Here is a 22,416-nt window from a genome sequence, read left to right as displayed (position 1 = left end):
AATGCTGGAACACATCTGAGCCACCACAATAAGATGCAGGTGTGTAAGATCTAAGCTATTCACCTAGAATTATAGTTCTTTCCATATCCTAAACAACTAAGTAGATGAGTACTTGGGCTTGTTATCTGTCAGCTGGTAGTTATGTATTTGTGTGTGTAAGATTAGGTCCTTGAAATAAACTTGTATATAGAATATGCTCTGAAATGCAAGCAAATCACACAAGAGTTTGAAAAGGATTTGGGAGCAGTGGTCTGTGTGAATATGGCAAGTAATTGAGCATGTTTTACTACAGACACATACGTATGTATGTATGTGCATATAATTATATGTGTGTATTTCCTTTTGTACATGGTCAATACGGAAATATTTTGCTTGCCTATACATGTTTATAGCAGGAGTTTTGTTTTTCTTTCGTTCTCAGTTCAGGGTTGAGGAGAGAAGTAGGATTTTTGCTAATTAAAAATAAAATAAATAAAATAAAATAAAATTTAATTAAAAAAAGTTATCAAAAGACTAAGTTCAAAACCCCTGGTTAAGAACCTAATTTCTATACTATACATTACAGAGAAGTTGCTGATATCTATTAGTGGACAGGAGTTTACACACTGAGAAGTCCCTTACACCCAAAAAATCAGGTCTAAACAAACAAAAAAATGCACAAGGCCCTATGTAAAACAAGGACCATGCCCTTCCCTTTACCTGCTGTTCCTCACAAGATTTAAACGAGCACAAATGGTTAAATAAGCTATTAGAGTATCTTGAGTTTCTTAGAAGCAAAAGAAGTACCACTTAAAAATTATTGTATTTACTTACATCTGTACACAGTTTTCTCAGTTATTAGAATGTAAACTCTCAGAGGTCAGGAATTGTTTCATCTTTGTCATTGGATCCCCACCTCCTATTACAGTGCCTGGTCCAGAGAAGGCATCTAATAAATGATTGTTGGTGAATTTTTTAATCTGATTTAATTTTAAAATTAAATTCCTTAAAATACACGTGCCTGGCTGAATTTAACATTCGAGGAGTTTTGTTGTTGTTGTTCTGTTGCACATCAACTTACAAAGAAAACTGAAATTTCTATTCTGAGCATAATATAAGAAGTAAGATATACAACTCATCGTACACATTCCCCTTCTGAGCTTCCCCTTTCCTCATCTTTCTCCGTGTTACCTTTTCTCCCTCGCCCTTATTTAATTTCTCTCCCTCACCGTCTCTTCCTATTCTGGCTACACACATTAGCCTGTAAAAAAAAAATAATATTTTTTAAATTATTGTCTCAACTCTGTCCTTTGCCAACAAAGGAAGGACGGAGGTTAAATCTCATCACTATTTTTCCCCTTCAGACAGAAACACGCCTCAGCCCCCGCCTTTCTCCAAAGCTTTGTGATTTCTGGGGACCCGAAGGCAACCGACCCCTCAAAAAACTTTCTGAAATCATAAAGTGACGCAATCTTAAGGAATTCTGGGAATCGTAGTTTTCAGGTTATACATCTGCGCAGGCGCAATTTCACATGGCTCTTGGCCTTAGGTATCCATTGTTCAGCCGGGGACCGGGAGAAGGTGAGTCCCGTTTCTTGGTTGCAGTTTTCTGCCACTGAGTAAGAGCAGTCGCGGTTCTGCAAATGGATTCCGAGAGGCATCTGGGTGTGACCAGAAGGGGTTCTTTGAGGAGACCGGTCTGAAGGACGAACGAGGGGGTTGATACTTGCATTCCCTTTTCTCCGGGACAAATGAGCAGGTGGGTCACTTCTAGCAGCCTCATTTTCCTAATCTATAAAGTGGACGGGATTGGACAGATGTTTCCCCCCAGCTCAAGCATTCTAAAGATTCTAAGTGGGTGGGCATACAAACTATGCTGCATGGTGTGTTCGGCAGAGCTCTGAATTGTGAGTCATAAACACCTGGGCTCCCATCTGGTTCTTGACATTGCATTTGTGGACCTGTTTTCTCATCAGCAAAACAGGGATAACAATACCTCATAACAGGGATGATGTGAGTCTCAAGTGAGCTAAAATATTTAGAGAGATTTGCAAACTCTAAAATCCTCAACAAATGGCAGTTATTTTTATAACTGATGCTGCGGAAACTGCAACCCCACCTTCATCTGTGGACACTCCTGCCACCCCACCTCCATCTGCCTTCTTCCTTATGTACCATCTCCTTATGTTAGGGGTGTGTGTGTGTGTGTGTGTGTGTGTGTACATAAAATAGTGCATGAGTCAACCCTACCTCCCTCAGAGCAGGATTGGAGCAGAAGAACTGAACACCTGGATCCCTATGGTAGGAAAGGAGAATGTCATCATAAGATCAGAAATGTATTGGGGGAGAAAGACTTGACCGGTAGTCCCCAGACAGCTGCTGGTGGTGCTGGTGCTGGTACTGCTGTTGCTGCTGTATATCCAAATCTGGGCACTTAGTTCTGAAGTAGGAGATAATCTGGGCAGGAGATAATCACAGTCATTTTCAATTTTGAGTATCAAAGCATGTTGGAGAAAAATGAATGAGTCTGAGTTGAGTCCAGGAACCCTATTTGTTATTTGTCTCATTGAATCATCAATGCTTTCATAAATGAGGCAAATTAGATCAAGGTAGGTCAACTGACATTTCATAAAGGTAGTAGTCATTAGAGTTGGAATTTAAATACTGATCCTCAAACTCGAGCTTCTTTCCATTACACAGTGCTTGGCACATAATAGGCACTTAATAAATCCTTATTCCCTTCCTCTTTCTCATTACCCCACTGCCTCATTTACTCACTTACTCACTAGTATCCCATCTGATATTCTGGGAAAGCAGACATCCCTGTATGACTTGGGATCTCTCAGTGCCTTGCTTGATTTTATGTGTATGCTCTGCCTGTAGTCACTAAGTCTCTCTCCTCCTCCCAATTTCATTAGTGTAGGAAACTCTTGATGTGAAAATTACCTCTTTAATTATCTGTAACTTAGTTTTAAAGAGTACCTGGGGACACAGAGGCAGTATATGTCAGATTCAGAACTTAACTACAGATCTCCCTGGGTCCAATGTTAGTATGCTCTAGTCATGCTGCCTTGACTATTCTCACCTACTTTTCCTGAGATTTAGGTCCTTGCTTGGGAATAGACATTTGAGTTCTAGGAAGAAAAATTTCCGGCTGAAGAGATATTTCCCCCTTGGGTTCTAGGTCCCTCTTTCCCTAGGAACACGACAAGTTGGACTCTTGAAAATAAAATAAAAGGGAAAGGCCTCCCCTGCTACATATTTCTCTAGAACTATAGTCCATCTTCAAAGACAAGCTTGACACAGAAATTCTGACCGGAGTTTCAAGAGAGAAACTGGAGATTTACGTGAAGAAGTTATACTAGCAATAATCATCAACCAATTTATCAGGACTTGAGTGATGTCACAATATCCAGAAAACAAGAAGGAAATGGTTACCTCTATAGATTTAATCCAAGAGCATATGGACAGAGGTGAAAAGTACAGTTGGTAAGGGAAGGTCAGTCTGGTCAGATTAGGAAAAAATCAGTTATATTTAGATTGATGGGAAGAGATTTAGCATGTTGGTATATATCCCTGAGAAGAGATTTGGGAGAGACCTTGGTATCATTAGCAATTCATTTTTAAACCATCTCTTATAGGCTATTTCTACATCTGGTTATTTTCATCCATATTTTGATTTTTATTAACAGGAATTTCAAACAGTAACATTTTCTAACTTTGTCCCCAGATTCTTAGAGTGTTACCTGAGGTTTGCATTTCCTTGTGCACTCACTTGGAGAGGCAAAATCAAGGTCCCTTTCAGCATTATCCATGCACCTTCTCTGATCTTCTAAGGGAGTTAAGCTATTCTTAGATATGCTCTAATCCCTAGATTTGGAGGGTGGACTTATTAACACATCCAGCTGATATAGGAGGGTTTCTAGGCTAGTTGAGTCTGAGAGCTATAAAGCAGCAGTGGTCTTTTCATTTCACATTTTTGTTTTCACAGAATTTCAGAGTTAAGGACACCAGTGGCCTAGTCCAACTCATTCCTGGAAAAGAATCCCTAGTACAGCATACTTGATAAATTCAGCTTCTATTTGAAGATAGTAATGGGGAACCTACTAACTCCTAAGGCAGTCCATTCTACTTTTGGGTAGCTCTAATGATTAAGAAGTTTTTCCTAACATCAAGCTGAGTCCCATTGCTTTGGGTTCTTTTCTCTCAGGCAAAACAGAACAAGTCTTATATCTCTTCCACATGATAACTATTCAAAAACTTGAAGGTAATTATCATATCACCTTGAATCTTTTCTTCTTTAGGCTTACTCCCTTTTCCTACAACTAATTCTTCTGTGAAGGTCCTTCAGCATCCTGATTGCCCTCCTAAAGTAACTTACAGTCACTCCAGATGTGATTTGACTAGGACAGAGTCTCTTGAGACTATCACCATATTCTTGGACACTACCTCTCTTAATGTTGGCTCAGATCACATTAGCTTTTTTTTTTTTTTTTTTGCTCCTATATTATGCTGCTGACACTGACACTCGATCCTTTTTCAGGCAAAGTACTGACTAATCATTCCTCCCACATCCTATGCTAGTTAACTTGATATTTGAATCCAAGTAGAAGATTTTTTCACATATTCATGTTAAATGTAATATAATTAAGTCCACCCTCATATTCTAACCTGTCAAGATCTTTTTGGTAACTTTTTTTTTTCTTTTGGTGAGGCAACTGGGGTCAAGTGACGCCCAGGGTCACACAGCTAGTAAGTGTCATATGCCTGAGGTTGGATTTGAACTCAGGTCCTCCTGACTCCAAGGCTGGAGCTCTATCCACTGCACCACCTAGCTGCCTCTTCAAGATCTTTTTGAATCCTGAATCTTATTCAGTGTGCCAGCTATATCTTCCAACTTTATGTTACCTGGAAAATTGATGAATCAGTACCTTTACCCACATTATTGATAAAAATATTAAATAGGGCCAACCTTAAATCCATGAGGCACACCACTGGAGCCCTTCAAGTTGATAAAAAACTAACTACTTTTTGAGTCAGTCCTTTCATCCACTTATTATGCCATCTAATTTTACTAGTCTTTTTCTCTCCATCTTTTCTTTTTTTTTAAACACTTTTTATTTATTTTTTAAAAGCAATTGGGGTTAAGTGACTTGCCCAGGGTCTCTCCATCTTTCCTATAAGAAAAGTATGCGATATCTGTCAAGTGGTTTGCTAAAAATTTGGGTCATCTACATCCACAATATCCCTCTGATCTACAGTTTAGTAACACTATCAAAAAAAGAGATGTGGTTAGTCTGGCTTAACTTGCTCTTGATAAAGCCATGCTGGCTCTTTATAATTATTGCTTGTTTTATAGGTGTTCTCTAACCATATTTTTAATGATCTTTTAAAGATTTCTATCAGGCATGGAAGTCACTGTTTGATCACTCTTTATCTTCTACTCTTTGAAAATAAGGACAACGTTTGCCCTTCATTTGTATGGTACCTTTCCAGTTCTCCCAGGGGAGATGGAGCCTGGTACATGCCTACTAGTATCTAAGGTTGTAGTTTATCTGTGCTAGGTGACTTGAATTCATCATGGACATTTAGTGCTCTCCTTTATATATTGGCTCCCCATCACCATTTTTTGTTGTAGTTGTTCTGGGCCTTTCTAGTACAAAGGTCAATTTCCATGACAGAGAAAACAAAAGCAAAGTTGGAATTAAGCAGCTTGACCTTCTCTCTGTTGTCAGTTGTCAGTGTCCCATTCATCCCAAACATGCCCCTCCATTGGTCTCCCTTTCCCCCCTAATATTGTTAAAATATCCTTTTGGGGGATTATCCTTAGCTTTCTTCATCAGTCCAAATTGATTCTGACTTTTAACATTATTACTGTACTGTGCCATGCTTCCATATTCATTCTCTTTCCTCCACTTGCTTTTTTTCCCCTGCTGTATAGATAGATTAAAATGCAAAATATTAATCTATCTATATTAAATCTAAATTGATTGATGAGTTCTCTGTGTTCACATCAATCTCTTTAGCCATTCCTGTTTTTGATCTTCATTGGAATTGTTCCCTTTTGTGTCTTCAAAACTTCATTTTTGAGAGTTTTATATCTCTCCTGGATTGACTCGCCTTATAGAATGTGCACCTACCTATCTTGTCTTTCCTTTGAATTCTATAAATCTGCTCTCTCCAAAGCTAGGCTGTTTTTCTGGCTGGCTGGCTGGCTCTCTTCTCATTTACAAAATCTAAGAGGTGTAGGGTTCACTTCCTCACAAGCTTCCCATCATTTTCACCTCAGTATAGTTCCTCCTTGTTAGTGAGAATCAGATCGAGAATAGAATTTCCCCTTTTTGTTTCCACTGCCTTTTGAAGGATCTAGTTATCATTACAGTAAATCAAGAAATTATTAGCTCTGTTTTTAGCAGAGAGGGCTCTTCTACAAATATTTGGATCATTAAAATCCTACATTAATTTTACATTGTGCATCTTTGCCAGACTTTGTGATTTGTTTCTCAAATTCCTCATCCCAGTCATCCTCTGTCTTATCTGGTGGTCTGTAGCATGTAATCCAGTAACAAAGTTAGTTCTTTTTTACATAGGTTAATAAAAGAAGTGCTGCCTTTGGAGTTAAAGCTGTGGTTTCAAATCCTACCTCTGATGCTTACTGTCTGTGTTACTTAGATCACAGTAATTACTTAACTTTCTTAGACCTCAGTTTCCTTGTACGTTAAATGAAGGGGTTGGACTAGGTGTCCTCTTAGAGAGCTTCTTGAGGGCAAAGATGGTTTTTTGCTTCTTTTTGTATCCCCAGTGGTTAGCATGATGCCTGGCAGATAGTAGGAGCTTAATGGTTGATTGTTGTCCTTCATTCTTGAAGAGGATTAAAATGACATCACTATTTTGGAGTCAAGGTACAGTGTGTCCAACTGTGACTGATCAGACCAATATGAGGTTGGCAGGCTCTCCCACAGGCTGGTTGGGCACAAATAGTTCATAAGAACATTTGGAGTGGAGCTGTTTCTAAATTTGAGCATCTCACACTTCTTTTGAGCTACTACAGTTCTTCTTTGCTCACCTTCTTTGATGCAGGCAAGTCATGCTGAGTGGTCCTTTGCCAATGTCTCCCATGTCAGGAAATTGATTCCAAAGTTCTTCAGAGAGTCCTTTAGAGTGTCCTTGTATTGTTTTTTCTTATTACCATGTGAACACCTGCCTTGTATGAGTTCTCCATAAAATAGTCTTTTAGGCAAACGTATGTTTGGCATTTAAACAACGTGGCCAGCCTGCCAGAGTTGCACTCTCTGCAGTAGAGTTTGAATGCTTGGCAATTTAGCTCAAGAAAGGACCTTAGTGTCCAGTACCTTATCTTCAGATAGGTGATCTTCAGAATTTGATAATCTGTTTGAATTGTCTTAGGAAGAGGTGCTTAATCAATGCTTGTTGACTGCCTGCCCTCTGCTAACTCTAGCTTTATGATTCTATGACACCTGCATTCATTCATCTGCACCCAAATGCCATCCACCATGTATCTCGATCTGGTAGCCAGATTTCCTCACATGAATGTATATTCTTAACATACAATTATATCCCTTCCTCCTTTTATTTTTCCTGTTTCCTTTGATTAAGATATACTCATCCAGAACTATGTTGCAATCATAGCTCTCACCCTACCCAATCTCAGTGATATCTGTGAAGTCAGATTTACCTCCCAGGTCTTCCTTTTCAAAATTCTGCTTTTTCTCAAGAAAAGAGTACAGAGGAGGAGGAGGGAGTGACTGCTTTGCCTCATAAAGCCAGGTTCAAGATGAGTTGGGGTTTACTCTTTCTTTCCTGAAATCGTCTTGGTTCTCAAAGTATAGGTATGTTTTTTCCCCCATGTTCTGTAGTTTCATCATCCAACTATATTTTTTTTTCAAAGTCTTTTCCCTAGAAAGACTAAGCTTATCCTGGTATACTTCATAATAATTGATCCCTACCTGCCTATTGTACTCCTCTGCGCCTACTTCTTTCATTCATTAAGACAGTAGCTACTATTCAGTTTCATTCAACAAACATTTATTAAGCCTCTACTGAGTGCCTATGTACTGTGCTAAGTGCTGGGGGTATATCCTCAGTATTGCATAGGGCACTATCTTGGATAGAGACAAATTGGAATATAGAATATTATTGTTAGAGGATGCTCTGAGAGTTTATCTTATTGGGGGAACAAGCTACAAACTTACAAGAAATGCTTACATAATGACATAAGAAAGTGCATGAACACATATCACGTACATGAATAGTACCAATAATAAGGACTTAAAGAACTTAAAGAAGGGAAGGACGCTGTGTATCCAGTGATGGTTAGGGAAGGTTTCATACAGGATGTAGAATCTGAGTTGTACTCTACAGTAAGGTTGGGATTTAAATAGAAGTGAGGGAGAGAAAATTGCCAAGGGAGAGAAAATTTTGTGTGGGGGGGATAGGATAGTGAAAAGACAAGGCTGACTGGAGCATTTAATATGTAGTATTTGAGGCAATCAGGTGGCTTCATGGATTTGGTGCTAACTGAGGAGTCAAGAACACCTAAATTCCAATCCCAACACTTAATAGCTTGTGTGACTCTGGGCAAACCCTTGGGCAATGTTTACCTCCCTCAGTTTTCTCATCTGTAAAAAGAGGAGAATAATAGCACCTTCCAGGGTTGTTGTGAGGGTAAAATGAGATAATGTTTGTCAAGTGCTTTGCAAACCTTAAAGCTCTATATAAATGCTAGCTAGTAGTAACAATAGCAGTGGGGTATTGTTAGTGAAGGACAGAATATTGGAAAGCCTTGAATTCCATATTAAAGAGCCTATATTTATATCCCATTCAATTCAGCAAATATTTATTAAGCACCTGTGGGAGTAAAGTGAGAGGCAGTATGGTGTAGCCAGCCTTAGAGTCAAGAAGAGGTGGGATGAATTCCTGCTTCTTACAGCTACTAGCTGTGTGGCTGTGGGCAAGTCACTTAATCTCTCAGTGCTTTCAGGCAACTCTCTAATACTGTAAGTAATATACAAATTGCTGATAAGTATCAGCAGGGGCACTTGACAAGAATGCATAATTACAAGTGTCAACCATTACTGAGTTCATTTTTAGAAAGACAACAAAATTAGTCTGAATATGAGTGTTTATTTCTCATAAAGCTTGTGGAACATGCATATAGAGATACGCACAGGAGCCCATTGTGTAAATGAACCCAAAGATAGACAAAGAGGATTTTCATATGTTCAGAGCAATTCCCTCCCACCCCTCCTTCCTTTCCTGGCTCAGAATGCCTATGTCAGCCAAAATTATGGTCTCCAAATGTCTAACCATGATATGAGAAAGGAATTTCTTAAGTGAATAGATTGTAAATATAATAAGATAAGAGAAATGTTAAAGTGTCAATTGAAATTATAGATCCAGGATATCTGTTTCTTTTACCATTAACATGACGTAACATAGTATATGTCCATAAAACACTATGATAAGAAAAGTCCCACTATTCAAGAGAGTGTCCATTCCCAGGCATCCTGTCCTTGGTGGGCGTAAACAGGAGAATGCTGGTCAGCTTCATCTGATCCTATAGTTACAAACACAGGAAGGGGCATTTTGAGTTCACTCAGAGATCAAAGAAAAGCATGTCCAGAGCACGCAAAGCATTATGGTAAATTAAGCCCAGAGTGGGCCAAAATGTCTCTTCTGATTGGCCAGTCCAGGTTTTAGGCCTTTCTTGGGTATTGGGGTTCAAAATGGTTTGGGGAGGGGACTACATAAGAGAGTAATTTTACTAATATTAGAAGTTAAATGACACAGTACTAGGCCTGGAGTCAGGAAGACTGGAATTCAAATATGACTTCAGACACTTACTAGAGTCACCAACCTCTGTCTGCCTCAGTTTCCTTATCTGTAAAATGGGGATTAATAATAGCACCCAGCTCCCAAAGTTGCTAATTAGTGAGTTAATATTTGTAAAGTACTTTGTAAACCTTCAAAGTATTATATAAATACTAGCTATTACTATACCAAATTACTCAGGGCAAGAAAGAAATAGTAGTGGGATTGTAGAGGCAACACATGAAGGGTTGGGCAGTCAAAGCTGCTGCTCTTGGAGCTTTTCCCCCATTGTAGGCCTCTCTTTCTCAAACTCTTGAACTCTCCCTTCTCTCATCTCCAATCTTCTCCCTATCTAGTAGAGAGCTAGCTCACAGAGTAAGGTAGACACACTAAACACATTTATATATTTATTGACTGTACATAGTTCCAGCAATGGAAATTAGCTCACAGCTCTATTAGCCTGATTCCAATTTAGCATCTGAAAATAGGGCATTATATTCATTAAGACTTATCCCTCTTCTTTGTTTTGTTTTGTTTTTCTTTTTTTTGTGAGGCAATCGGGGTTAAGTGACTTGCCCAAGGTCACACAGCTAGTGCGACAAGTGTTTGGTCTGAGGCCAGATTTGAACTCAGGTCCTCCTGACTTCAGGGCCGATGCTCTACCCACTGTGCCACCTTTTTTTGGTTTGTTTTTTTTTTTACTTATCCCTCTTCTTGACCATGTAAATATTATTCCTCCCTTGGTCTTCCCCAAGTGTCATTCACTCAACTCTACTAGATGTCCCTTCATAGTTGTTATTGACCCTTACTATACCTTCATTTACATGCATCAGCAGAACATCCTGTCCTCATTTTATTTAGGTGCCCTTCATCCTCAAGTTCACAGATAGCTTCTGTTTCTCTTTGTCATTTAGCAGTGGCTATAATTCATTATTCTCTTTTTCTTTCTCTCTTCTCTAGTCCAGCCATCTTTAGAATATAATCATATCTCCTACAAAGCAAGGGGTTAGTGAAGGAAGAGAAGAATAGCTCTAGTTACTTTCTTCAAATCACCAGGTATATTATTAGCTTTTTTTGTCCTTGAATCTGATCTACCTCATTAGTGTAACCCCTTGGCCAACAAAACAAGGAGATAAATTCATTTGCACATATAAATGTCAAGACTTGCTCATGTTGAGATAAAGAGGAGAATCCTGAAATATAGGAGGTCAAAAGGAACACAGAATCAGACTGAAGAACATATTGCAAACTTTCTGAATGGTACTTTGTTGGACACAGGGAAATGTAGAATCTAGATAAACATTCCCTTAAAAGGCAATGTAGTATTAAGTGAAAAGAGTAATAGATTTAGAGTCAAGAGAAACATGGCTTTGAATCCTAGTTGTCGAACTCTGATTAAGAGGTTTCTTTCTCTATAAGATGATAGTACCTACCTCATATACTCTTTTGAAGATTAAATGGGATAATGCATGTAAAATATATCATAAACCTTAAAGCTCTGAAGATGTGTCATCTATTACTAATTATTAGACAAAACAATCAGACTTTAGCTTATTAATCACTTTTGTAGGGAGATACAACCCATATATAGATATTTCAAAAAGACCTATGATTTCATTTGTGTGGGTTCTCCTTCCATTGATGCAGATCACAACCAATTCATATTTAGTAGATGATTTCATGAGTTGATGTGGTAAAAAAAATTGTAACTTAGTAGCCTATCTTTTGGTAGCCAGCCTTTCTGAATTTTGCTAGGCTACTCATCAAACAATTCTCTCTACTCCTATACTCAAAATTTTTCCAGCCCAGTGGGACCTGCCAAAACTTGCATTCTGTTGGGACAGTTTTTCAGATCTCAGGGGCACCTGCACACCATGATGAAACATCAAGGAGGACTTTAGTATAGGATATAAATAACTAGAATACAAAAAAAGTGACTAAGAAATATAAAATACTATTTGAATTCCTGAGGTGAAAGAGTCATTACTGACTGGGTATATAATGGAGGAAAGTATGTGTCAGAGAAGGCTTCATACCTTTGTTCTTTGGGGGTTAAGTAGGCATTCTATATATTCATTTCTATTAAAGTCTTATTTGAGATATGGGCTTTAATGTTCCTATACATACACAATTCTATTTGTTCAGCAAACATTTGCTTCAACAAACATGTGCATCTTCTATGTACAGGACACCATACTGAATGCTAAGTAGATAAAAAGTTTAGTTAAGTAGAGGAATAAGAAACCACAGATAACTCTAATACAACACAAGATCGGATGTTATTGCTTGCCCTTCATTTTCAAAGAGGACCAATGACATCACAGGTGATGTCTTTGCTTGTTCACGAATCGGATTTAAGTGAGGCAGAGTTGCACAAAGTCATCAGCCTCACTCTGTCTTCCTGAGTCACCCAAGTCCAGTGGCAAGACAAAAGTCAAGATGACTAACGATGGCCCAGAATGCAGTGGACGTCTGACCCAGCTCTAAGCACTCCACAGCATTGGCTTCAGCTGCCTTCATGGTCATTGGAACAAATTGTTCTCATTCACCCATTGCTTTAGGGTAAGTCTTCACATGCTTGGGGTAGACATCCCCCTAACTCAGTGACAGTTTTGAGGCCAGGCAGTTACCCTCAACCTGGTATAACCTGTCTGCTGAGACAGTTTTACTGGGTTATGGCTGCTGTGCATGCTACAGGTTTTTGGAGCCACGATACACGATAGTTGTCTTAGAGAAATGTAGAACAAAATACTGTGTGTCTCACATAGCAGGTTGTTAGGGATTCTAGGGAGGATAAGGAGGTAACTGAAGGTTCTTGATGCAGGTAGACTGAATCAAATAAAATGAAATTTAGTAGAAACAATTGTAAAGTTTGCTATGCTTACATTGGAAAAAATCTGTTTCACAAGTATGTCATGGGGAAAATGTGGCAATATAACAGTTCATATGAAAAAATCAAAAGGAGATATGTGTAGTAGATTGCAAGCTTAATAGGAGTCAGTAGTATGACATGCCATCCTCCAAAAATCTAATGCTATTCTAGGCTGCATTAGGAGAATCATAATATCCAGAAGAGGGACAGAATAGTTCCATTGTATTCAGCTCTGGCCAGTCGACCAAAAAACATTTATTAAGCACTTACTATGTGCCAGGTTCTAAAAACAAAAAATTAAAATTTTTGCTCTCAAGGAGCTTACATTTTGGGATGGGACATATAAAATTACATACATAGTAAATACAAAATAAATATAAGGTAAGGTTAAATAAAAGGTATTTAGGGAGGGAAGGAATTAGCATTTGTGATCAGGAGTGGTATTGTGTAAAAGGTGGTTCTTGAGCTGAGTCTTAAAGGAAGTGAGGGATCCTATGATTTGAAATTGAGGAGGAGGCAGCAGAGCCAAGATGGTAGAATGATAGGAAACAGTGTGGTATGCTGCAGTCCACATACTTCTCCAAAAGATCTAAAAAATGCACCAGAGCAAATCCCAGTGAGGAAATTGAGAAAAACAGTGAGTCATTTATATAGCCCAGCTCAGCATAAGAAGATAGACAGAGAGGTCTGGGGACTGGGGTGAGCCAATAGCACACCATGTTTGGACAACTCTAGTGCCCAGGGAAAAGCTGTGCACCTGGGTGGGAGGAGTTCCCAGACGTAAAAGGGGCACCTCCAGACCTATACCAGGTCACTGCAACTGGGACAGGTTCGAACTCGCGGCTATCCAGTTCCCAATCACAGGCTGAGGGCAGACTGAAAAGAGGACCTGCACAGGGGATTGGCATCTCAGGTAGGGAGGCCCTGGGCAGTGTACTGAAGAAGGAGGAAGTTCAAAAGCCAGCAGCAGCAGCAGTATGGTTCAGATGTCAGATTCAGAGCAAGCTCCCACTGCCAGAATCTATCCCAGTCTGCAGAGGAGTAACAAAGGCAGAAATCTAAGTCCAAAGAGGAGTCTACAATTCTACCACTCTGAATCAACAGAGTTTTCTAGCTAGATTATAGGGGCAAGCCTTACACGGACCAAAACCCAAGTCAGGAACTTGAAGAGCTCAGACCGGGGGGGCAGCAATCAAACTTTATCTTGGAACAGACCACTTTGGGAGTACTGAAAGCTTCTCAGCTTTCATAGTCAATCCCTGAGATCCTACAATACTTAATCCACAATACTTAGTACCCTAAGAAAGCAGCTATAGGACCACTCCCAACTTTCCTTCCAGAAGTGTGGCAGAACTCATCCCTAAAATCAAGTCTGAAATCAGGAAGAAGACGGGGAAAATGGGTAAACAAAAAAGAACCCTACCACAATGCTTATTATGGTGGCAGGGATGTCCAAGACACAAATACAGAAGAAGAGAATGACTCCAAAACATCTATAAGCAATACCTCAGAGAAAAATACAGCTTGAACACAAACTCAATTAGCATTCCTGGAAGAGATGAAGTGAACATTATAAAAAGGAGATTAAAATGTTTCTGTGGAAATGAGAGTACTTCAGGGAAAAAAGTGGAAAAGAAATGAGAGCTGTGGAAGAAAGTATTGGAATAGGAGAATTAATATCTTGGCACAAAAGGAACAAAATTTTATACCTCTTTTGTTGTCCAGTCAGAAAGTCCATAAACTTAAAATGGACCAAAGAGAAGTCAGTGACTCCATGAGGCAACAAGAAATATTAAGAACAGATTCAAAAGTTTGGAAAAAAAATAGAAGAAAATATAGGTATCTCATAGTAAAAACAGCTAACCCAGAAAACAGATCAAGGAGAAAAAATATAAGAATTATTTGATTCTCTTAACACCCCAATCATAAAAAGAGCCTAGTCATCATATTTCAAGAATCTTAAAAAAAAAAAAAAACAACTGCTCACATGTCTTAGAACCAGAGAGCAAAGTGGAAATAAAAAGTTCAGTTTGGTCACCTCCCAAAAGAAATCCCAAACTAAAAACTCCAAAGAAAATGATAACCAAAATCCAGAGCTTCTAGGTCAAAGAAAAATACCATAATCACCCAGAAAGAAAAAAACACTCAAGTACCAAGGAGCTGCAGTCAGGATCACACATAATTTAGAAGCCATCTCTATAAAGGAGTGGAGAACTTGGAATATGATACTCCAAAAGCAAAGGATATGGGCTTATAGCCATGAATGATACAACTGAATAGAATATAATGCTACAGGGGGTGGGGAGTGGGGAATTGGACCTTTAATAAGAGAGAATATGTCCAAGCATTTCTGATGAAAAGACCAGAACTGTGTAGAAACTGACATTCAAACGCAAGAGTTAGGAGAAACATGAAAAAGTGAACATGAATGAACAATCATAAGGAACTAAACAAGGATAAACTGCTTATTTTCAAATATGGGGAAATGATACATGCGTCCTTTCTGAACCCTATCATCATTAGGGTTCATAGAAGGAGTCTAATTAGATAGTTCTGGGTATGGTTCTGTTATGTCTTGATGATCTTTAAAAAATATGTTATTTTGTTTCTTCCTCAATTACATGTAAAAAACAATTTTAACATTCATTTTTTTTTAACATTTTGAGTTCCAAATTCCATCCTAACCTTCTTCCCCTCACCCCTCATTGTCTGAAAGGCAAGCAACTTGATACAGATTATAAATGTGCAGTCATGTAAAACATATTTCCACATTAGCCATGTTACAAAAGAAAACACAGACCCCCCCCCCAAAAAAAAAACCAAAAATTTACTTCAATTTGCATTCAAATTCCATCACTTCTTTCTCTGGAGATAGATAGCATTTTTCATCATAAGTCCTTTGGAATTGTCTCAGATCATTGTATTGCTGAGAATACCTAATTCATTCACAGTGGATCATTGTATAATATTGCTCTTACTGTGTACAATGTTCTCCTGGTTCTGCTCACTTCACTTTCTATCAGTTCAAATAGATCTTTCCTGGTTTTTCTGAAACCAATGTCTTGATGATCTTAAAATAATGGAAAGAGAGAAGATGAAAAGGGAAATTACCTCACATAATTAGGGTGTATAAGTAGACATCTATACAAACAAGGAAGGGGTGGGCCGTTGACATTTGAACCTCACTCTCTTCTAAATTTATCAAAAGAAGGAAGATATCCATACACACCCAGTTGAGTACAGAAGTACAATTCTCTCAACAGTGAAATAGCAGGGTGAGGGGAGAATAAAGGAGGGGGAATTAGAGGGAGGATAGATTTAGGAGGATAGAAAGATTAATCCTAAGCAAAATAATAAGGATGTACAGAAAATTTAACAAAATAATAAGGATGTATGAAAATATAGCTCTTTTGAGGTAGCAAAAATGGCAATCTGAGAGGGTACCCACAAATTGGGGATGAATAATTTAAGTGTTAATAATAAATGTGTTGGGGCAACTAGATGATTGCATTTGGATTGGGTGCTGGGCTTGGAGTGAGGAAGAAATCTTCCTGAGTTCAAATCTGGTCTCAGACACTTGCTAACTGTGTGACCCTGGGTAAGTCACTTATCCCAGTTTTTTCAGTTTCCTCATCTGTAAAATGAGCTGGAGAATGAAATGGCAAACCACTCCAGGATCTTTGCCAAGAAAACCCCACATGGGGTCATGAAGAGTCAAACATAACTGAAAATGACCAAACAACAACAAGAATAAATGTGTTGAGGGGCAGCTAGGTGGCGCAGGGGATAAAGCACCGGCCCTGAAGTCAGGAGGACCTGAGTTCAAATCCAGCCTCAGACCAAACACTTACACTTACTAGCTGTGTGACCCTGAGCAAGTCACTTAACCCCAAATGCCTAAAAAGTTAAAAAAAAAAGAATTAATGTGTTAGAATACTGTTGTGCTGAACTCTGATCAGTATAATGATGAACCAGGATTCCAGAGGACTAATGATGAAACATACTACCCATCTCCTGATTGAAAGGTGAAGAGATATGCAGAATGAGACAAATATATTTTTGGACATAGCCCATGTGGAAATTTGCTTTGATTGACTATATGTGTTTTTAATGGGTTTTGTTTTTCTTGTGTTCTCAGTGGGGGAGGGGGAAATTGGAGTGAGAGAGTACAAGACAGATCTTGACTAATCAAAACAAATAAAATAGATATTTTTTAAAGTAAAGAGGAAGTGCTTTCCTGGCATGGGGGATGGCCAGTGCAAATGCATGGAGATGGGAGATGGTGTGCCATTTCTGAGCAACAGAAAGAAGGTAAATTTGACTAGACGATGGAGTTTGGGAAAGGAAATAATGTGTGAGTACTGTAATAAAGACAGGCTGTAGCCAAGTTGTAAAAGACTTTCAAAGCAAAACAGAGCTAATATCTTATTTTAAAGATAATAGGGGAACACTGGGGTTTATTGAGTAGAGGAGTGACATGGTCAGGTCTGTGCTCAAACCATAGACGTTGTCAGTTATATGGAGACAAATTGGTAGGGAGGAGACTTGAGGTAAGAAGACCAATTAGGAAGCCATTGCAGTAGTCCTGGTGAGAGGTGATGTGGGTCTAAAGAAAAGTAATGACTCTAGTGATAAGTTGAAAGAAGGCGTCGACTCAAAGGGATGCTTTGGAGATAGAAACAACAGAATTTGGCAACCAATGAGGAAGACTGAGGAGTACAGGATAACCCCAAGGTTTTGAATTTGGGAGACTAGAAGAATGGTGATATACTTGACAAAAATAGGGAAGTTTCATTGAGGGTAGGGTTTGGGAAGAAAGATGAGTTCTGGTCAGACTATTTCTAGAGTATTTTCATTTCTTACACCATGCTTTAGGAAAGACTAATAAACTAGAGTCCAAAAGGATAGTGACTAGGATAGCGAGAGGTCTGCAGGATGTGCCATACAAGGATCAGCTGAAGGCATTGAATATTAAAGAAGCCTAAGGGATGATATATGATAGCTAACCTCAAGTATCTGAAGATCTGTCTTACACATAAGGGAATAACTTGTTCTGCTTGATACCAGATGAATGAACTAGGAATGGTAAGTAAAAGTTACAAAGAGGCAGATTAATGTTTGAGGTAAGGAAAACCTTAATAATTAGAGCTTATCAAAAGTAGAACGAGCCACCTCTGGAGGCCAGAGGTTCTGTCACATTGGAGATGAGAGTGGAGTCTGGATGACTACTTGTTGCTGTTAGAGAGGGATTCTGAAGTATAGTGTTCTCTGAGGTTTTTCCAACTGTTAGATTCTGTGAGTCATCTATAAGATGAATACTTGGGCATGATACAGTAGAAAGAGCTCTGCATTTGAAGTTAGAGACCTGGGTTCAAACCCCAGCAACAATTTACTAGTTTTGTGACCATAGATAAGTCTCTGTAACTCTTTGAGCCTCCGTTTCTTCATCTATAAAAAAGGGTTAATAATTATAGGCACTAACTGCCTCACAGAGATATTGTGAGGAAAGTACTTTGTAAACTTATCAGGGTAATTCTTACTAGATGAATCCCAAAAGTCCTTTCAACTCTGAAATTCTATAATTCTATGTCTAAGCCCTATGTAAGTGACAGAATTTGAAACCAGCAAAAGCCTTTCCTATTTAGTCTATTTTCATATGCTAACTATGTCACAATACAGTGCCGGCAAAGATCACGCTAAAAAACCTCTACCTCACTCATTGAGTTGATTACTATGGCAATAGGACTTAAATTGAATTCTAATCTTAGCTCCAGTGAAACTTTTAAGATACATCCCTTTTTAACCTCTTCATTTCCCTCCCTGATTTCCATTGTCTCTTTCCCCATGTGCGTACATAAAAAGACAGATCTTGGGGGAGGGGATAATCAGAAGCAAACACTTCTGAGGAGGGACAGGGTCAAAAGAGAGAATAGAATAAACAGGGGGTGGGACAGGATGAAGGGAAATATAGTTAGTTTTCCATAGCATGACTACTCATGGAAGTATTTTGTATGACTACACAAGTATAACCTGTATGGAGTTGCTTGCCTTCTCAATGAGGGTGGGTGGGGAGGGAGGAAGGGAGATAATTTGGAACCCAAAGTTTTAAAAATAAATGTTAAAAAAATTGTTCTCACATGCAATTGGGAAATAAGATATACAGGCAATCGTATATAGAAATCTATCCTGCCCTACAGGAAAATAGAAAAGGAAGGGGATAAGAGAAAGGGGGAGGGGATAGAAGGCAGATTAGGGGAAGGGGTATTCAGAATGTACATTGTCTTGGGCTTGGGGGAGGGACAAGATGGGGAGAAAATTTGGAACCCAAAATCTTGTGGATGTGAATATTGAAAACTAAAAATAAATAAATTAATGAATCTTTTAAAAAAAATTGGAAGTCTTAATTCCTATAATGTGTGCAGAAAAAATACTGAGGTTTCTTTTTCAGGTATAGATCCATCCTTTCCCACAGATGCTGTTTCTAAACCTGGAATTCTCTTCCAGCCTTCTGGTTGGACATTCCTTTATATTTGTGTTGTTGAGTTGTTTCAATCATGTCCAACTCTTCATGACCCCATTTGAGGTTTTCTTGGCAAACATACTGGAGTGGTTTGCTGTTTCCTTCTCCAGTTCATTTTACAAATGAGAAAACTAAGATAAACAGGGTTAAGTGAAAGGGTCACACGGCCACTAAGTGTCTGAAGCCAAATTTGAACTCAGGAAGATGAGTCTTTCTGACTCCAGGCCCAGCACTCTATCCAATGTGCCACTTAACTGCCCCCTCCTTCATATTAGCTCCTTCTAAATAATGTTGAACCCAGACTCAAAGATCTTTGACCATCAGAAATTTGGTTTGAGCCTTATTCATCCCAGGAATTTTATTTCAAATCTGAAATGTCAATGACAAGCAGGACCTGACCCAAGCCTTAATTCAAATAATTCTTACAGTTTGCTGCTGCTCTACTGTTTCTATCACAACTCTGCTGCATTTATTGGAGCACTTTGCTGCCCACCCTTTCTATACAATCTGTAAGTCTGTATCAAAATATAAAACAAGCTCACATACACTCAACTCACCACGAACAGTAAGGGAATACCAAACTTGTCATTTATTTGTGATTTGGGGAAACCTAGACAGAGAACCATGAGAATCTTATAGTTCCCAGAGGATACTACTTATTTACCTTGCAGTTATATGGTTTAAATGAAAGAAGTCATATGATAACACTTTGAAAAATATTAAGTGTTATGTAACCATTAGGTGGCTTTTATGAAGTAAATACTTTTTTTGCAATTAAAAGGTAAAATTCCAGTTATACATACTAGGAATTATTTTTAGTTTCATGCTTCTCTTATTGTAGTAGTCTTCTTCATCACAACACAAAGACAAATGGATATTTGTATTTTTGTGCTTTTAAATTTATATTTTTAAATTTCTTTCAGATTCGAAGACTAGGTCTGAAATCAAGGAATCAGTTCCAAAACAGGAAGAAAGATCATCCCAGGGTATGTTAATGGAAAGACTCTCCAACAGTGTTCCCCAGGACTCTATGTTGGGAGAAGTCTGGAAATTGAAGGCCCAGTTTGAGAGTCAGGTGGGAAATCAGGGGAAATATCTGCAGAATATTACATTTTCCCACATCAAAACATCTACTGAAGAAAAAGGGTCAGAATCCAATCACAGTGGGAAAAAACTCAATCTGAGGCCAATTCTTGTCACACAACAGAGTGTTCCTTCGGAGGAGAGATTATATAAATGTGATGCACATGAAAAGAGCTTCAAACAAAATGCATGTCTGACTATTCACCAGCAAATCCATGAGGGGAAGAAACCTTGTAAATGTAACGAATGTGAAAAAACTTTTAGAGGTCACACATCCCTTATTCAGCATCAAAGAATTCATAATGGGGAGAAGCCCTATGAATGTAATGAATGTGGAAAAGCTTTTAGCCAGAGTGCACACCTCACAAATCATCAGAAAACTCATACAGGGGAGAAATCTTTTAAATGTAATGAATGTGATAAAGCATTCAGTTATTGCTCAGCCCTTATTCAACATCAGAGAATACATAGTGGGGAGAAACCTTTTGAATGTAGTGAGTGTGGGAAAACCTTTAGTCGGAGTACATACCTTACTCAACACCAGAGAATTCACACTGGAGAGAAACCCTATAAATGTAGTGAATGTGGAAAAGCCTTTAGCCAGAGCACACATCTTACTCTGCACGAGAGAATTCACACTGGAGAGAAACCCTATAAATGTAATGAATGTGGGAAAACCTTCAGCCAGAGTGCACACCTTACTCAACATCAGAGAATTCATACTGGAGAGAAACCCTATGAATGTAATGAATGTGGGAGAGCCTTTAGTGACCACTCAGCTCTCATTCGACATCATATAATTCATAGTGGAGAGAAACCCTATGAGTGTAATCAATGTGGAAAAGCCTTCAGTTACTGCTCAGACCTCATCCAGCATCAGAAAACTCATACTGGAGAGAAACCCTATAAATGTAATGTTTGTGGCAATGCTTTTAGTGACTGTTCAGCACTTGTTCAGCATCAGAGAACTCACACTGGAGAGAAACCCTATGAATGTAATAGCTGTTGGAAAGCCTTTAGTAATTACTCAGCCCTAATTCGACATAATATAGTTCATACTGGAGAGAAACCCTATGAATGCAGTGAATGTGGAAAAGCCTTTAGCCGGAGTACATACCTTACTCAACATCAGCGAGTACATACAGGGGAGAAGCCTTTTGAATGTAATGAATGTGGGAAAGCTTTCAGTCAGAGTGCATTTCTTACTCAACACCAAAGAATTCACACTGGTGAGAAACCCTACACATGCAATGAGTGTGGAAAAGCTTTCAGTGATCACTCAGGCCGGATTCAGCATCAGAGAACTCACACTGGAGAGAAACCCTACTCATGTAATGAATGTGGGAAAGCCTTTAGTTATTGTTCAGCTCTTATTCAACATAAAAGGATTCATACTGGTGAAAAACCTTATGAATGTAATGACTGTGGAAAAGCCTTCAGTGACCGCTCAGCACTCATTCAACATCAGAGAACTCATACAGGAGAGAAACCCTACAAATGTAATGTATGTGGAAAGGCCTTCAGCCAGAGTACAAATATGACAAACCATCAGAAAACTCACACTGGAGAGAAACCCTATAAATGTAATAAATGTGGAAAAGCTTTTGGATACTGCTCAGGTCTTATTCAACATCAGATAATACATACTGGAGAGAAACCCTATGAATGCAGTGAATGTGGTAAAGCTTTCTCTCGAACCACAGACCTTATAAAGCATCAGAAAATTCATACTGGAGAAAAACCTCATATATGCAATGACTGTGGAAAGGCCTTCGGCCAAAACACATACCTTACCAAGCATCAGAAAACTCACTGGAGAGAAACCTTGTAAGCACAATGAATGTAAGAAATCACTCAGTCAAACTGCTTCCATATATGCCTAGATCTTTTGATGTTGTTCAGTTGTGTCTGACTCTTCATGACTTTATGGACCATAACATGCCAGGCCCTTCTATCTTCCGCTATCTCTTGAAGTCTGTCCGAGTTCATGTTTGTTGTTTCTATGATACTATATCCATCTCATTATCTGCCATTCCCTTTTTCTTCTGCCTTCAATCCTTCCAAAATAAGGGTCTTTTCCAATGAGTTCCATCTTCTCATTATGTGACTAAAGTATTTAAGCTTCAGCTTC

The 22,416-nt window shown here is 38.7% G+C and overlaps 1 protein-coding gene across 2 annotated transcripts in view; it reads left to right on the top strand.

The window, feature by feature from the left end:
- LOC114039369 (zinc finger protein 184-like) overlaps positions 1 to 22,200 on the top strand; it is a 56,763-nt gene extending 34,563 nt beyond the window's left edge. Inside the window, exons 1-2 of one of the 2 annotated variants that reach the window (XM_027857079.1) lie at positions 1,539 to 1,738; positions 20,126 to 22,200. In XM_027857079.1, the coding sequence (XP_027712880.1) occupies positions 20,191 to 22,116 (1,926 nt within the window). In that variant the 5' untranslated portion in view covers positions 1,539 to 1,738; positions 20,126 to 20,190 and the 3' untranslated portion in view covers positions 22,117 to 22,200. Of the gene's footprint in view, positions 1 to 1,538; positions 1,739 to 20,125 lie in introns of those variants that run through there. The other variant, XM_027857084.1, reaches the window with a different exon arrangement.
- Positions 22,201 to 22,416: the final 216 nt, after the last annotated feature.

This window comes from Vombatus ursinus, unplaced genomic scaffold (genome assembly GCF_900497805.2).
Source record: "Vombatus ursinus unplaced genomic scaffold, bare-nosed wombat genome assembly UNPS02011916.1, whole genome shotgun sequence".
NCBI classification, from domain to species: Eukaryota; Metazoa; Chordata; class Mammalia; order Diprotodontia; family Vombatidae; genus Vombatus; species Vombatus ursinus.
This window is presented reverse-complemented; position numbering and strand designations above follow the sequence as displayed.